The sequence below is a fragment of the Nymphaea colorata genome, chromosome 10 (assembly GCF_008831285.2).
Source record: "Nymphaea colorata isolate Beijing-Zhang1983 chromosome 10, ASM883128v2, whole genome shotgun sequence".
Lineage (NCBI taxonomy): Eukaryota > Viridiplantae > Streptophyta > Magnoliopsida > Nymphaeales > Nymphaeaceae > Nymphaea > Nymphaea colorata.
Window position 1 is genome coordinate 24,392,260 of NC_045147.1, and position 17,680 is coordinate 24,409,939.

Consider the following 17,680-nt stretch of genomic DNA (forward strand, 5'->3'; position numbering starts at 1 on the left):
GTGATCAGTCGGTCAGTCAAAATTCAAACAAGATGTTGTAGTGCAGTTTATTAAAATTCTCGATGTTTAATTTTAGAATTCCTGAAAAATCTTCATCTACTGATAGTGTTTGAAACTACGGGATCATATTTGGTGCTTTTGAGTTTTGGAAAAGAAAAACTTAAGAAAATACATCTTTGAAGAGCAATATGTCGTGATCATTCCCTGTTCAATTATTTTGGGTACGTGGAACTTGTTTTGAAGACAGAGACATTGGATGCTTTCTGTTTCTGAGCAGAAGGGAAGGTCGGGAGGAAGAAGCCAAACTTGGGGTTGGTGCTCTGTCAATTCCAAGTCTAAAGTGAAGGCAGTACCCAATTGCTTGTTCATGCTTAATACATTATTAAATTGAATGATTCGCTATAATCAGAAGATGTTTAATGAAGTCATCACCCAGCCGAGCCGACGGTATAATAATAGTCCCTCTGTCCGTGACTTTAATATGTTTATCCATCTTAGCTTCTCATAGACAATTTTGCAACAACCCGACCAATATGTAATAATGCATTGCCTCACATTTTCAAAATTACAGTTTTACATCATCACTTCTCTTGATTCGTGTTAAAGTCACTGAGTAACATGAAATTAATTATTTCTCAACAAAGGAAAAAAAAGACTGGTCAACGACCGACGGGCAGTAGGAGCGCGTGTGGGAACAGTCGGACCGATCTACAAGTCCGTGAAGAAGAGTTCCGTTCACTCGGGTCATCGGCGGCTTTCAATACTTTTTTTCCGTGGAAAGTAGAAAGCCGACGCCATCGCTGCAATTTACATAAAACTGTTTCATTCAATCTTCAGAAAACTTTTCTTCTCTCCTTTGACAACACAATTTTCTACCGCGAAATGTTTCTGCTTTTAAAAGTGCCTTCGATAATTTCACGAAAGCATGCTTAACTTTTGAATGGCGAGCAACAGCATGTTAAGTTTGAATACATTTTTCGTTTAATCATAGAAATAAGCAGCTGAGTGAAAGAAATGCAAACCTAAGTTTAGATGTTTTGTACCATCAAAAGCTGATACGCCCTCGCTTTTCTTATGTCTATTCTCGACTTCTACCTGATGGAGGCACTTTAGATTGTGTTTTTTTTTTTCCACTGTGGATTTGAGATTTGCAGTAATTCTAGATTCATGGATTTAAAATCAAACCACTTTTGATTTGACTTTAAATTCACGGTTTTTAACATGTGAAATGGATTTTAATTCTATTTTGTTAAAATCCTCAGTTTATTTAAACTGAAAATCTCTAAAAAATACACTTTTTTATGCAGCCTTTGATCTATTAAACGTAACATTTAAGTCTTTAAGCTTTGGATTTTACACAGTAGAGATAATAAACTTATAGTCGTTTGTATATGTACAACGAGCACGAGAACGAAATGAAAAGGGTAAACGCGACCCGAAAATGTCACGACAAAAAGATGGATCCGCTTTCTGAAAATAAATAACAATCAGGGAGCGTTTGCGTAAACTATTAGCCATATAACTGAGGTCCCCTGCTTTGCAACCGAAGAAGAACCCAGATGGGGTGGAGAATGCATACCACCACCAGTTGCTCCTCTTTCCTCTTCATTCCTCTCTTGCTGCTGCTGGTCTCTGTAAGCCCAACTACTGCTGTCGCTGCTGAAACTGTCTCCATAAGGCCAATTGCTACTGCTTCCGATGCCACTGCCGGAACAGTGAAGGTGGAAGACTGGAGGCCGAAGCTGGAGGAAAAGGGGAGGCGATGGTGGTGGGACGGGTCAGAATCAGAGTGCGGACTAGAGGATGGGGAGACGGAGGAGGTGTTGGGGATGGACTCCTTTACCAATCAACAGCTCCTAGCCGCGGCCAACTACCAGCGCGGCGTCATCAGAAACCCTGTTCTGAGACCTGACGCCCCGGAGTGCCAGAAGAGAGGCAACTGCCGGCCGAGTGCGGTCTCTCCAACACCGTCCACCCGTTGCACTGGATGGTGCCGTCGTGGCTATAATCCGATCGACGCAGCTTCGTACTAGCAAGTCAAGGGCTGTTTCTTAGTTTAGTGGCCTGCAAGAGTTCTCGATCGGTGGTTGGTGTAACCTTTGATTTTTTTTTCACCGTCCTTATTCGTGATGGCTTGGCTTGCCATGTACACGTAAATCATGATCTTTCTGGATGGCTCTTAATCATGATCTTTAGGAAGCCTTGTAATAGTCTTTTTTAGCTCTTGCTGTTCTTTCTCTTCGCCATTTACTTGGTGGGGATCTTTTGTTAAAAAAGTGATTAGATAGTCGAAGTGGTGGGAAAACAAATGTTCGAAATACCGTTTGTTCGAATCACGATATGGTGAGGAAAAAACAGGATTGGAAACGGACGATGACTTCTGCGCCAGATCGTGTTTAATCTGTTATCATCTCATATTGGTAAAACAGCCAAAGAGACCGACCCCCTTTCTCTAATCTGAAATGCATCAGTAGTTACTTAAGTATTTGATCTAGGAGGACGACGATGCACAAAGTAGAAAGTTTAAACGATCACTTTTTTAAAGAAAACCACCCCTCGTTCATTAAAAGTACGTTAGATGAATCTTCAGATCCGATAAGACGGGATTTCCCCATTTGAGAGCCTTCGATATCTTTGTCCCCCCCTCGAACGCCACGGAGGTTGAAGTCTTTTTCACTTGTCACGCTCCTCGTTGAATTCCGTCAACAGAAGAGTGCCGGCATTTAGAGCGAAGTGGAGACCTTTCTCCCCCCTCTCTATAAATTTAAATGCCAGCACACCTCTGTTGACTGATTCCAATTGTCAGTCCCTTCTCACAAGGCCCGGAGTTACAAACTTTTTCTTCGGTAATCTATTTGGTCGTCTGCATATTATCATCTTCAGATTTAGATCTTCCTCAGCAAGCAACCTTCTCTGACAACATGATGGAAAAACGTATGAGAGAGGTTTAACCTGGGTTTTGTATAAGCGTCACTGCTAGCTCCTATTTTTTAATTAGGAGCCGTACTTTACAGCAACACTTATCATTCATGGCAACAGCCCTAGTAATTTGCTCCTTTGTTAGCTTTTGGTAACAGTAACAGATTTGATAACAGCGTTGACGGAATTTTTGCTAACATTATTTTTGTGACAGAACTCATTTCTCTGTCGTTACTGTTATGAATGCCACAACTGGCACCTCTACTTTTCATGCAATATCATTGTCTGCATAGTCATCATGTGTGCCACCATATGTGGTCTTGCTTGTATGGATAAAAATGAATGTGCAGTAGCGTGATCCTTTCAGGTTTAGATCACGAACGACTAATCAGTAATCACTAATGTCAAGATTTTTTAAGTTTGCTGCACTGCGCTTCGAGGTCCTTTCTTCGGAGTTGTATGACCCTTCGAGGACAGCGCTTTTGAATGTTCTCATACTCATCGGCCGTTTTCATATTTATGTCAGTCATTTTAAGGCTCGCTCCCAGTCAAACAGAAGCAGATAAACATGGAATATGAAAATTTTCCCTCCCCTTCACAGTTTAGTTTGGATGTCTTTCTATCTCCGAAAAGTGCAGACACATGGTTGACCGATAACCGAGGCCATTCGTAAATGGATGCTTGGTTTTCTGCGCAGTTGCTGACCCTATATCTCCACTAGATGCATGCTTCCAACATGGCGACATGAGACAGTGGGCGTGGCTGATAATTGAGAAACTAAATAATTGTTTAATTATCCCTTGGACAAGAAACCAACCGCAAATAGTTTTAATATATATATATATATATATATATATGACGTCTCCAGTAATAGTCGATTACATATTTATCTACGGCCTGACTGGCATCAAATTGACCACTACTCTTGCGCACACGGTCCTACATCATACAGAAAAAACAAAGTTTCAATTGTTTTATAAATCTAGCATGCTAAGTTTGTATTTGGTAAATTTAAAATTGGCGAGCATAACCAATTAATTGGCCAATTAGAGCAGCAAAATAAAAATGAAAGGTACGTAAAAAAAATCAAGTGTTGTATCTAGCAAAATAAATGGGCCAACAGTTTATATATTAAAGACGCAATAGGTACGCGACTATCTACACGTCGTGTTTCATCAATCGCATCATAGCTAGAAGTTGTGATTGGCACTTCACTTCATGGTGGATCCAGTTGGGGCCAAGCACAAGCGTCCACCAGTTTCAGGCCACCGATCCGATTGGATTGAGTGCTGCCGTATTGCCCTTGACAATGGAATGCGCAAACAAAAATGAATTTGTTGTGCCATCTTTAGGCTCATTTCTTATCTGAAAAGCAGTCACACATTTCACACGAAAACTAAAAGAAACCTCCTTTAAGCCGTATATATATATATATATATATATATAGGCATTTCATAGCCAAATCGACCGAGTCGATCTAGATGCTGGATGTATCCGAACTGTGACGTCACTTTGGATTCAATTTCACAAATTTTCGTGATCCAACTTATGAAATCCAAATTCAATGACTCGTATGGACTAGCTAGTGACATTAGTCTTCTACCCTTGCATGATGTCACCTGGAAAACTTGGTGGTTCGCTCTCACTTTCAATGTTATTCGAAAGAAGAAAACACTAGTTGCGTTGTCTACAGTCCATATTAATTATACGATGTAGCTCAGGCATTTTCTTCTTAAGCCTAACAAAAAGGCTAATTTTATAATTTTGTTTAATAATGGAAAGTTTGGAGGATGAGATATTAGTGAGTGCGCACCTGACAATTGCGTCGTGTACGCCACTCTGCTGTTCATCCTTCCTTTCATTTCATCTATGTTCATAAATGTCTTCCATGTACTTCTGAAATTATATACATATATATAGACACACACACACACCAACGTTGAGATGCAAGGAAGGGAGATGGAGGTTCAACATTTGCAGCGAGTTAGTCATGTGACAGTACTAAAATTTGTTTTCTATTTCCTTCGTTCTTTTACAGTTTATATATTGCGATACGCACTCTTAGCTGATTATACTATGAGCCTTATAACCAAGGTTGCCGATAAAAGCTGAACTCTTCTGCTCATGGTCTCTGTTGGGAAAATTTGTTCATACTTTAGCCTTATGGCAGAGGGGATGCTCAAATAAGTGCTGATTTTAGACCCCGTGGGCCTTCCCTTCATGCTCTTGAGTGCTTAATTAATTAATTTCATGATCAGCCTCTAATTCACTGGCGAACATTAATGGACCGTCGATGCACATTCCTACCATGTTAAAATTGTTTCTCAGCTACCAACTCAGACCCAGCGCTTCACCAACCACCACAAGAAAAGGAAAACGCATTTGGCATTGAAGAAGTCGATCAGTCCCATAGGGAAAGGAAAAAAAAACAGGAATCAGCAATAATATGGAGAAACCGCGGGCAGGCAAACTTCAGCGCATGATCTGCTAAGGTTGGACGACACCGTCTTCTCACTTTTAGCCTGCAAGCTGAAAATGGAAGCCGTGTCGTGAGTTCTTAAACGACTACGCATACAGAGGAGCTTTTGAATATATAGTGTATATATATCCGCAGAGATAAAGTTCCTAGTCGAGTCATGTAATTTCATCTACGAGCACAGCGCAGTTGATGGCATTACAACGAATTACAAGGATTTTAGCACTGTCACGCTGACTTGCTAACTATTCTCCATCGCGTTTGATTTGGGAAAAGAAGTGGCACAGGAAAGAGGGCCCAAGTTCTGCCATCGCCAGTTACTACAATTAATCCAACCACCTGATGCGCCTACCCTCACAGGGGCCCCTTCCGCTCCATTTGATACCACACCGAAAAATCTGATACTACTAATGGAGGCAGGGGAGGAATCAGCTAATATGTCGGAGGTCGTAAAGAAACAGCTTGTATCAACTCCATCTCCGCACATAGACGCATGAAACAGGGGTTATTACCAGGAAACAGACTTCCAATCTTATTTTTCTCCTACGTGCTGTCAAATTTTCATGTATTTTTTGGGCCATCGGCTGCGAATATGTTTTTTCATTTAGATTCACGCAACCGTGTCTCATCTATAAGGTTTGATCTGCTAAAAATTTGAAACAAATCAAAGAGAAACGGACCTATATGCATCCAGTTTCCATAATATACAAGACATTAAAAAGTTCCGATAGGACAAACTGATCAGTTCTGGAAGTTGGAACTAAATGAAGGGCTGTGGCAAGCAGCAAAGCACAAGCAGTTGATGAGGTAGTTGGGAAGGCACCCGGCGTGACCTTCTCCTCTTCCTTAATTGAGCTTTCATTTACTCTCCAATGCAAGCAAAGGACGTCCGGGAGTTACGAAAGGACGTTGCCAAAGAGCGCGAAGAAAATGCACCAGAAACGCTAAATTGCAGCCTAATTAATTGGTCACTAAGTAAGTATTGATGACCTCTCCCATTATAAATTGAGATCTTTGAATCGCGTAATGTGCTTACTGGCTCACCTATAGGGTGTGGACAATGGCTTCATCATTCTTCTACCATCTGTTGGCCTTCATCCCTTTCCTTCTCCTCGTTTCTTTCTCAACTTCTCAGGCTTCTAGTCTGAACTTGAGCTGCGCTTCTGAACCACCAGCGACCGAGATGCTTGTGTTTCCTAGCGATGTGCCTCTGCTGGAATTCCCTCTTAATCTGGAGCACCTAGAGGCAGACTTTTTCCTCTATGGCGCCCTTGGGAGGGGACTGGATGAGCTTGCACCAGAGCTGGTCATGGGGGGTCCTCCACCCGTAGGAGCACGGAAGGCGAACCTTGACCCTCTCACCAGAGACATCATTCTACAATTTGGGTATCAGGAGATTGGTCACCTCAGGTCTCTCTCTCTCCATTTTCTTTCCCTCAACATCTCTCTGCTCTCTTTCTCTCTGGTTAACCATTTCATTTTCTTGTTGATCCAATCTCAGGGCCATTAAAGAGACGATTCGTTGGTTTCCTAGGCCTCTGCTGGATCTGAGCCCCAGCAATTTTGCTCGCGTAATGGACGATGCGTTTGGCTTCCAACTTAGTCCTCCATTTGATCCTTATGCCAACAGCATCAATTTTCTCCTGGCTACTTACGTCATACCTTACGTTGGGCTCACCGGTTACGTGGGTACAAACCCCAATCTCAAGGGCCACTATTCCAAAAGGGTAATAATCAAGCCTTTGAGAGCAAGAGAGAGAGAGAGAGAGCATGCAATGTTTTCATGTTTTGATTCCTGAAACCGGATCCTCCATGAATGTCGATTCCCAAACATGAGCTCAATTCTGCTCATGGGAATCCTGGTTCCTTTTCCTCAAGTTGTTATCTTAGTCTGTCTTTAGTTGCCGCTGTTGCATTCTTTAAATCAATTTTGTAGCATTTTGCATGATCAGACGTACGGCTGCGTGAACAGTTCTCTCCCCTGCTTTCTACTTGTATGCATCTTACTCAATCAATTTAGAAAACTTTGAACCGCCTACTTATTTCAACTCATTCTGCATTCTGTAGTACTGCCGAATCTGAATTCCTACTTTGGCAACTGTGGTTCAACCTCCAAAACATAATTTTCCTCTTACCGTATCTTAAGTGAGTGCACGACGCCCATTGTTGACCATTTTCTTCTTAGTTAACAACAGAGTGACCATATTTTCTTCTGCCAATCTCCGCAACAGAGCGTGTACACCGGAAATTGACCAGAAGAATCCTTGCTTCTCCTATCACCTCGGTCATATCTTTTGATCCGGTTACCGTGGTTAATCAAACATCTATCCAAACGTTTCCAATATGTTACCGATAACCGATCTGATCTGCTCTTATTGTATATGGCTTATGCCGTCTGCAAAACCTTCACAGTTAGTGGCAGGACTGCTAGGCGTGGAGTCTGGGCAGGACGCCGTGGACAGAGGCTTGTTATACGAGAGGAAGCAGCAGCAGGTTGAGCCCTACAACATGACGGTGGAAGACTTCACCGATCGGATCTCCATCCTCAGAGACCGTCTCGGCGGCTGCGGCGTCAAGGATGAGGGGCTGACTGTTCCTCGCGAGCTTGGAGCAGAGGGCAGAATTCGCGGCAATATCCTGTCCGGTGACATGCACTCTCTGTCCTACGCCCGCACTCCGGCGGAAATCCTGAGGATCGTGTATGGAACGGGCAGCGAGCGTGTGCCTGGCGGCTTTTTCCCCAAAGGAGGCAATGGCAAGATAGCACGATCCTATCTACAGCACCATTAGGGGGCCGGGAGAGAACAATTTCTTGCCGTGCTGCGGCAGTGTTTCGCTATAAATAAGAGTTGATTGCTGTTTTGTGTGTGTGTGTGTGCGTGAGAGGGCAAGAGAGAGAGTCTTTCGAAACTTGTTTGCTGACTTAGAGAAAGCAGTCAGAGAGGGAAATGCGTGGGATTATGTTTCTTTTGCAGAAAACGTATCAGGACAGGACATCTAATCTAATTGTTCTCTGCTTCTGTGAAGGTCTTTTGTATATCGAGCCAACCCGCAAGCTTGCAAAAAAATACCAGTTTTTCCTTTTCGCCTGAACTTTCTTATGGTACTGTTGTCATCATCAGTGATGGTGTCCCAGACTTGTTGGGGTTGTTCAAGTTAAAGAAATCGGATCAACAGGGCATCCAAGCCGATAATGGCGATGGCAAGTTCAATTCAAATTCAAATTCTTAACTCTCATACGATGATCATCATTAGCAAAGATCACACGTGCATTCTCAAGCTGAAAAACCGTAAAACAGAAGAGAAATTGAAAGGAACCATCAAAAGAAAAGATTTTATTTTCTGGGTTAACGCATGAAGTCTCTCCATAGCTAATTGCTCCCATATAAATTGCAAGGACTTGAATGAGCTGCCTAGCACTTGAAGAGCTGCTTCTGCCCCTTCTTGTCCCAGTGATGATTTAGCCAAAAGTCCCAAGCTTCCAGAGGTGATCCAGACCCATGGAGCCTCAATTTTTCCTTTTTATTATGGTGGATGTTATTTACTAACAAAAAGTTTCTGCTGTTAGATGAAGGACAGAGGACTTCTTCCTCATGTTTTGCTCTTGTCCCACACCAAGATAAAGATTCGATTTTAGTTTGCTTTGCTGCATTGTCGTTACCCAATTTGATTTTGAGAAATTGGGGCTTGCCCATTAGGTAACAATTGTATCTTCCGTGGATTTGTTTTTTCTCTTGTTGGTGTTCAATCAAGTCATGAAAACTTCTTCCATCCGCTTAGCTTGATATCGCTTCAACCCCGTCATGACCCTTTTGTCGTTTTCATCGTTGAATCCCCATTTCATCTGATTTTTTGTCAATGCACGTTGACCAACTTGGACTCATAGCTGAGACTTGGGCTCTGCAGAGCCCCAGTTTCTTCCTAAGCGCCTTTCTTGTATGGCGTCCTAAATCTTGCACTTGAAAGCCATGAATGGGTAGTCTGTGTTTATGAATGTTGGGTAATGAACAGATAGCTATTGTTTGACAGCAGAGAGTATGGGGATGCTTCAGAGGGGCTCTCGGACATTTTAGATGAAGCATGGCAGTCAAATAGCTCTGTGATTGTGAAGTTTTTGGATTGTTGGGTTTATGTTGTGTCAAATGTTCTTGTATTGGCTTGCAGTTCCTGAAGTTTGTTTTGTCGTGTCAAATGCAGTGGGAAGCTGATTCTGCAAAGATTGACTAAGCGACATCCACTTCCCATAAAAATTTAGAAAGATTAAAACCTGTTTCCTATGTGACTATAACATTTTAGCTACATTCCATCATTATAAGTAATGTGGTTTGGCAGAATTAGTCTGTTAAAGGATTTGTTTGTGAAACTTGGTTTTGAATTCCTACGTGGTTGCTAAATGTTGGAGACTCTGTTTCAACTTTTGGTCCTCGCACTCTGCGATTGGCTAATTAGTGGAGGCCGGACCAGAAGTGGGGCTGAAACAGGAAACAATTGACAAGCGCCAGTTAAACAGCCAATACCCGTCATGCCATTGATCAACACCATCCACTGTTGAAAACAGTCTTTAATGTCATCTATGCTTAGCAGACGGTGATGATCTTCGAAGACGAGGTTTGGAGTTTTTGTGAAGCTTATTTTGGCCAAAATTGGTTGAGCAATTTCTTAAAATAGTTACCCATATTATCTTCAGCCAGCCTTTAGAAGCTGACCAGCTAAGCTTAACCCTCACATACATTGACTCTGCCATATGTAAATCAGGCCAAGTTAAAAGAAAAGGAACGGGGGCAAGTTCAATTTGGGTTGCTTGGTGGACCCTGCTTTGCAGGACCAAGATGGCCCTATGAACCCTTGACCGATATTTTGAAACCTCATGCAATGTGCCCGACGCACTGTCCAGTTGTTTTATACTGTTTTGTTAATTCCTGGTTACCATTATCTCTGCCAAGTTTCTAAATGCTGCAAACCGAGGCTCTTGTTCAGCACTTTCTGAACTGACTGCATCGGTCAAGGTTCTCCACGGACGTAGAGTTTGGGTATGATGCTAATGATAATGACATTGCAATCCGTTGTTTTATGGAGGGATACCTATATCACTAGCTTTCATCTGCTGAAATATTGGTGAAATTGCACACTTGCAGGTCTCAGCTAAAGGCGTACGCTTGAAGAAGGCGTTTTTTTGTGCTTTATGTTGCAGTTTATTTCGTCTGATATAGTATTTCCTATGTAGTGATGAACTGTTATTTCGCTTTGTCGAAGCGTCCTTGAATAATTACTAAAGCCAATACCTTGTGCCTCTTTTCAGAACAACGCACAACAAAATGGTAAAATTATGCCTTTGCCTCTGAGCGATGTTGTCTCTCCACTTTATGCTAACCGTGCATCACTTTTCGTGGTATAATATACCATGGCATATCTGCATTGACCTAAACAGCTTCTTGCTTCACATCTGCCAATAAAGTAGTTCCGCCACGAGTCCAGCACCTGTAGATATGTGTCTTTTGCTTTCTAGCACAGGCTTCAAGCTTGGGGCCCGGCGGCCTTGAAATCATTGGCAGCTTTACACTTTGGCGAGTTGCCATGTTACCATCCCTTTTCTTTTCAGAAGCCATTTTTCTTTTTATTGAATTCTGACAGGCCTAAAGTTTAATAGCTAAACCTTCACTTGCTTGAATGTGCGTTCGGCAGCTTTGCGGCACCCGTTTTCAACCATCCCGCGGCGCCTTCTCTCTTCTCGGGATCCGGTCACCGACCATGCAGTGGCAGGCGCGTTTGCCGGGGAAACCTGCTCAAGAAAGAAATTCAACTACTCCTGGCACCATGGCATGCTAATGTGAAACAGAAGCAGGAGCGTACACTTACTGCGTGTGGTATTCGTACACTAACAATGAATCGATAGTGCATGTGATTACCTGTCATATTACACATCTTGTGAACTGAACTCTTGCACTCGTGAGTATATCCATGATATTTCTTTAGGTTGGTGATATTTAGAATCACACTTCACTCCTTGTGGCAACCATGATAAACATGTAGCTAGCAAGAGTTCTGTTCTCCTTGTTAAGGGGTAATTGGACTCATGATTCTTGGGTTGATAAAATTTGATCCTTACCAAAACCCAGCTTGCTTAAGAAAACAAGTAAGGCAAAAGAATCATAGCAGCTTGGACACGTATTACACGTACTTTTTACAATATTATTAAAATGTTGACATATTTGGACCCAAATAAATATGAAAAAGAAACCATGCCATATCCAATCTAGTTTTAAAATTCACAATCCGAATCTAACTTTTATTTCCACATCATTTGAAAGCGAATCAGAATCCAGAGCGAATTGGATATTTACTTAAATTTGAATTCAAGCTCAAAATACGATCGAATGTCATTTCTTAAGTCTAAATCGAATCTGATTTCTTAATTGGATGACGGAGTTCTCCATATCCAGCTTCTCTGAACACTGATGCATTGACACTCATACCACGGGGTTCTCTGGTATCTTCCATTTGGTGGATTCTAGAAAGTCAAAAGTAGGCAGGCGATGGGAGGAAATTTGGTGGAAGTTTCTCGCCACTAGGAGGTGCTTTTGCCAATGATCCCTTCTACAGAAAGAAAGAAGTGTAGGGAGAGAGGGCCCAAATGCCAAAATGTGCTTTTTAATACATAAATTGCACTCTAGTTGTGTGCTAGCGCTACCGATTAGTTTCTCCCTTTCATACGGCAAGAGCTGCCTTATTTATGGCCGAATACATGGGAGGGCTTTCCTTGTGGCTTTTATCATTAGAGAACACAAAACAATCTAAAGCTGCACCAACACTAAAAGTTTGCTGAACTGACTGGTACTCTGATCTTATACAACTAAGAGAGTGAAAAGTAAAAGAAAACTTGTCAGACCTGCCCCACCCCAAAGAGTATTATTGCATTATAGAAACATTTAACAGATCCCTCTCTCTCTCAAGAAATCAAGGAGCTCTACTTTTCCGCTGGTTTACTTTCACGCATGTGTGCTCGATGTGCATGGATGCGAGCGAAACGTGGGTGTTCCGATGGATCGAGAGAGAAATAGAGATTTCCAACCATTGTAGCCTCTGCCGAAGTGCTGAACTAAATTTATTCTCTATCAACAGTTTTTCTTCTTTTTTTGTCAATAAAGACAAAGAAAGAAACTTATGAAACTCAATTCCTCAGTTCCTCATCCAGATTCCAGATGAAAAAAATTAACCCGAAAAAAGTACTTGGTATGGCATGCCAACGTAGCTCTGTTTAATCGCTAGTCACTAGGAATTGTAAGTTTTATCGATGAAAATCTAATGTTCGCGGGAACTGGAATATTTACAGTTTTGGATTTACACCTGCATCTTTGTTGCACAAGTGATTTACTGAACTGTCCGTGGAGCTATCTCTCTCTCTCCCTCACACATCTTTTGCAAACGCACTCGCAGCATTTCCATCTTTTTCTGTTCTCTCTTTCTCTGTCCCCCTACCTCACGGGACACGAAATTCGATTTCATTTTCAAGCGACTATTCGCCCATATCTAAAGGCGTGACCACACATAACACAACGTCAAATCTCCACAATCTAGAACTGAAGGGCTACTGCTCTAATTAGTTGAGGAAAGATCATCGGTGCCTCTGATATCTTTGCCTGCCATCTGCTTCCTGGATATGGGCATCTCATGATAAGATTCAAGACTTTATTTCCCCTTACTTTACTTTCGTACGCCAACTATATAACCGCAGCTTTGCATTCGATTTTGGTGATTTTATTCCATATAAAATTTCAAAGTTAACTTTCTAAGCATGTGTTTTTCACCCAAACATCTTCCTTTACATCCACTATATATAAACCACACCACTAATAAAGGTGAGGTCCCCCCATTACCATGTTGAGGAATCTGTGCAAGACCAAGTGGGGTTGCTGCTCCCCTTATGGAAAAGCAAATGGCAACAACAAAAAATTATCAGTAGCTTAGAGGGTAAGGGCACAGCTGCTTTATTCTTCTCCGGTGATGCCATGATGTTGTCTAAAACAAAATTTATGCTCCTTCCCATTCCTTAAGGGGGCCTTTAGACAAAGGAACAGTCAGTTTCATCTCTCAAAAATTGGAACAGATTCATGAAACAGTGCTCCATGAATATGCCCCAATTTTAGAGATGAATTCATTGAACAACCACAACCACAACCACAAACAGTTGGTTTGATTATCCACATACTTAGTAAATTATGAGAGATCATTTAAATCACAGAAATTTTCGTGGAACATTCAAATCAGAGAAATTTTAGTGGGACATATTCAGGAGGAACAACCGGTCGTTGACTAATCGTTGCAGCTGGAGATATGGTCTTATATCCGGATATAAGCTGAAATATTCCTCAACGCAAAGCCCTGAAAGGGCTCCTTTTACGAAGATGGTTTTTTTAATGGTTATTTTTACGTACCTCTTCTTTTTACTGAGTTTTATCGAGTTAATGGTCCTTCATGGCGACCAAGTTGCAGAAACAGGATGAGTGTCCAGCTAGGTTATTGGAGCAACGGTCTTCGCATTGTTGATTGTGGGATTCGGTCAACTGCTAAAACATACGTGCAATGGACGTCCATTTCAACTGTTGATGAGAATTGGGCTCACTCATCAGCGCCTGCGCCATGCCCATATAGCCACTCCTGAAACTCAAACGGGTGAGCATTCTATGATGTCGACTCACACAACTAATGATGAGCATTCTATGATGTCGACTCACACAACTAAGTGTTGGTTTCATATATCTTTGCAACAGAGTCGTGAATCACTGACATGATGTGGTAATGCCAAACAATGTCAAAGAAATCTCTGCCGCCATTAAATGAGAGAAATCATCCACCGGGCATTCTTTTTGCGGTCTATGGTAATTGGCAGAAAAACAAATGTTACGCCACCCTTGCACTTTACTTTCCAAGTGATTTTCTACTTTCAACTTGTTGCTTCGGGCAGGAATTTCATCATTTATGTGAGAACTATTGGCAAATGTGGGGTGGGAGCAAGATTCTTGATTTCCCGTATTATCTTTTGGGAGAGTTTTAAATCGTCATACGACTCCGCTTTTGACACTTCCACGGTACAAATAAATACACCTGAGACTTGGTGAGCAAGAAACTCAACTCTACAGGGCGCCGAAAACCATATGCATTCTGCACCCTCCACTCGAATGACAGCCCATGGCTACTGTCGATGCATCTTTCTTTCACAAATGGAAACCGTCGGATCGTGCCCATTCGTTCCCACAAAAGCATGGATATCAGTTACTTTTCAGGCTACTTTACCGCGCGTTGATCAACTGACGTAATAACGACGGTCCAAAGTTGGTGACATTTTCGAAAAATACTATCTACGTATTTAGCAGCCAGAGAAAACTTGCGCCGCACTAATGGCAAAAAAAATCCCGTTTTAGAATTTTTCATGTGAAAACCCGTCTCCATTACTACAACAAGTAGGAGAACTTTTACTTTTATTTCCTTTTTACTTACAGTTTCCTTTTTCACTCAAATTTTGTAGCGACTCCCTGCTTTCAAGGACGCCATTAAGGGCGAGTTTTCGGTGTTTCGATCCAAGCCCACATCGATATCATGGCGAACTCGCCAGCTATAGAAACTAGTAGTTTTATTTCTCAGACCTCTGAAATACTCTACGAAGGTTCGAGAGACCAGAATCAAATACATTCTTATGATGTAAGCAATAGATTGTAAACAGAAGATGCTTCAACTGCAAGATAAAATACTTAGCAGCCATCTCAATTGTAAAGGTTAAGCTCCAGATTTTGGTCCGACTACAGCAGTCCATTATAAAAGAGAAGGGATAGATTGGCATTAGTATATGGCTTGTTCACCCTACTTCACAAGTTCGAGCTATAGGATCCTAGCACCATTGTGCTAAGGTAAGCGCCTTTCTCCCTCTCCTCTTCGGATTTTATTCGGAACAGAAAAGCAATTCCATGGGCAGTTTCATCACCAGATTGCAGACATCACTCTTAATTTAAAAGCAGCAAAATAAAAGAATACGTCCCACTTCACCAACATTGATTTACGTCCACTGAAAGGATGAGAATATCAATGACATCATAAACGAACATCTAAGCGATAAAAAAGCCGAGGGGGGAAAAGGATGATGAACCAAATGGCTCTAACTCCGGTTCATTAGTGACCCAAGTGGGAATCTACTAGTCCCCCAAACTCCAAAAGATAAGCCACCAAGTAGAAATGACAAAATTGCTTAACACATAGCAACTTAAATAATTAAGGTCCCCCAGTGTTGCCATACCCACCAGCGCGCTCTGTTAAGGGACCCAACCGCTGGTGAACCTCATTTCTAAAATATCAAACCGAAATAACTTTTTTAATAAAGATGTACCCTTTCCAAATGAAAAGTTTCCTTTCATAAATTAGAAAAGAAAAAACCTTTAATCAAAGAAATAACGTATGCTCATAAGAGAAGCAAAAGGGGTTCCACATTCTCTTACTCTTATTAAACAAAGTTTTTATGGTTTCTTTTTAAGCTACAGCATAACAAAATTACCACCAACGGCAGAGGAAAAGGGGAGGAGAGGACTTGCACAAGACGAAAACAATGTACAAAAGGGTTTCTAGGTGGCTGACCTCCGCCGGCATAGACACTTCCGGCGAAATTTCCGACTGTTGCATCACATCACGGAACAGACTGAGCCGTTCTCCTCATCGTACATATTGTAGTCATCTTGCCTCGGCAGGTAAGAACCCGGCGGCACGTACCGCATTACACCGCCGGAACTGTGCGGCACCATGAAGGAGGCGTCGACATATGGAGGGAGGGTGTAGGACCCGCCATAGCTTAGAACGGGCGTAGCCGTGCTGTAATTAACAGCCGGTATCCACTGGCCGCCCCACCCGCCGCAAACCTGCGAGACGAGTTCTGGGTATTGATGAATCAGCTGCAAGTGTGGCGCCGAAGCAACCGTTGCACCACCAACTTGAGCGACAGCCGCTGGAGCACCCACCGCCGCCGGAGGCTGATCGCCACCATTTCCAGCACTACCATCGCCGGAATTCTCACCACCACCACCACCGCCGCCGCCACCACCACCGCCGTTCCCATTTCCGTTACCTTTCTTACCTTTCTTCTTACCACTACCGCCACTTCCGCCGTTGCCTCCGCCATTACCTTCCTTGGCCTTACCACCATCTGGAGACGGCGCCTCGCCGGCTGGTTTTTCGTCGGTGCCCTGTTTCTTAGCATGTCCATCACCGGGTTTCTCACCGGAAGCCTCCTTTGCTGCTCCATCCTTCGCTTCGTCCCCTCCACCGGATTTTTTTCCACCAGCCTCGTTGTTCTTCTCTGTGGCACCCTTGCCGTTCTTGCCACCGGCATCCCCACCCTTTCCACTGCCTTTCTTTCCCGATTTATCCTCCTTCTGCGGCCATAATTCCACGTACTTGCCGGTCTTCTGAAGCTTCTTGATGAGTGTATCGGCGTCGACGTCTCCGGTGACGGTCACCTTCTGCTGTACGGAATCAACGGTCGTCGTGAAGACTCCTGCACCGAAAACCCCACAGAGGCCAGGAAGAAAAAGAAAACCATGAGTACGCGGAAGAAAAGAAAACGCTCGGAAACCAACTCTGGGTTTTGCAAGGGAGATGCCGACCATCAACGCTCTGCAACACTTTCTTCACTTTCTTCTTGCAGGCCTCGCAGTGGATGTAAACCTTCAGCACCCATGTCTGCAAACAAAGAGAGAAAGGAGACGAATGAATTGCAAAGGAAATTGCCGAAAGAGAGAGAGGGAGAGAGAGAGAGAAAAAATGGGTACCTTGTATTTGAGGGGTTGAGAGGATTCATCGGCTTCCATGATCAAGGTAGAAGAAGAGTCGGTGTCTCAGAGAGAGAGAAAGAGAGAGAGAGAGAGAGAGGAGGGGGGGCAGGGGTTTTGAAGAGGGGGAGGGAATGCGGAGGGATGCAGTCGGGAGGGAAAGTGGAGAGTGGGATTGGGACTCATAAATGCCCAAAAAAAAAAATCGTACCATGGAGATGCTCAAGAGTGAAAAAGGAATTTGGCAGGAGGAGACATAAATCAATTGTGCAATAAAGAAAAGAAGAAACTATAATTTTGGGGCCATCATTGTTACTGTTCTTTACTTTCTTCCGTCGTTGTATTCTACGATAAAGAATGGCGCAAGAGGGGAGCTTGTGCTTTTTCACATTTTGCTGCCACGTGATCAGGAGTTGTTGAGGATCCAGCAATTGAAGAAAAAGGAGTCATGGATTTACTTGGGACTTGAAAAGATGCA

The 17,680-nt window shown here is 42.7% G+C and overlaps 2 protein-coding genes across 2 annotated transcripts; one reads left to right on the forward strand and one right to left on the reverse strand.

Annotated features, from left to right (window-relative positions):
* The first annotated feature begins 6,229 nt into the window (after positions 1–6,229).
* Positions 6,230–8,481, forward strand: LOC116262817 (desiccation-related protein PCC13-62-like). The gene is made up of 3 exons (XM_031642324.2): positions 6,230–6,805; positions 6,897–7,122; positions 7,808–8,481. Exons 1-3 carry the CDS (start codon positions 6,456–6,458, stop codon positions 8,183–8,185), a joined length of 954 nt encoding a protein of 317 aa, XP_031498184.1. The 5' UTR covers positions 6,230–6,455; the 3' UTR covers positions 8,186–8,481.
* Positions 8,482–15,850: 7,369 nt separating this feature from the next.
* Positions 15,851–17,351, reverse strand: LOC116262716 (heavy metal-associated isoprenylated plant protein 33-like). The gene is made up of 3 exons (XM_031642203.2): positions 17,203–17,351; positions 17,038–17,113; positions 15,851–16,928 (listed from the first exon to the last, which is right to left on the reverse strand). The coding sequence occupies exons 1-3, from the start codon at positions 17,239–17,241 to the stop codon at positions 16,060–16,062; spliced, it is 984 nt and encodes a 327-aa protein (XP_031498063.1). The 5' UTR covers positions 17,242–17,351; the 3' UTR covers positions 15,851–16,059.
* Positions 17,352–17,680: the final 329 nt, after the last annotated feature.

What these genes read in the sequence shown, in the direction of transcription:
- LOC116262817 (XM_031642324.2), top strand. Translation starts at nt 6,456, where the DNA reads ATGGCTTCATCATTCTTCTACCATCTGTTGGCCTTCATCCCTTTCCTT. An exon ending in CAGGAGATTGGTCACCTCAG is followed by an intron (nt 6,806 to 6,896) that starts GTCTCTCTCTCT and finishes ATCCAATCTCAG; the next exon opens with GGCCATTAAAGAGACGATTC. An exon ending in AGGGCCACTATTCCAAAAGG is followed by an intron (nt 7,123 to 7,807) that starts GTAATAATCAAG and finishes AAACCTTCACAG; the next exon opens with TTAGTGGCAGGACTGCTAGG.
- LOC116262716 (XM_031642203.2), bottom strand. Translation starts at nt 17,241, where the DNA reads ATGGAAGCCGATGAATCCTCTCAACCCCTCAAATACAAG. An exon ending in CTCAACCCCTCAAATACAAG is followed by an intron (nt 17,114 to 17,202) that starts GTACCCATTTTT and finishes CTTTGTTTGCAG; the next exon opens with ACATGGGTGCTGAAGGTTTA. An exon ending in AGTGTTGCAGAGCGTTGATG is followed by an intron (nt 16,929 to 17,037) that starts GTCGGCATCTCC and finishes TTTTCGGTGCAG; the next exon opens with GAGTCTTCACGACGACCGTT.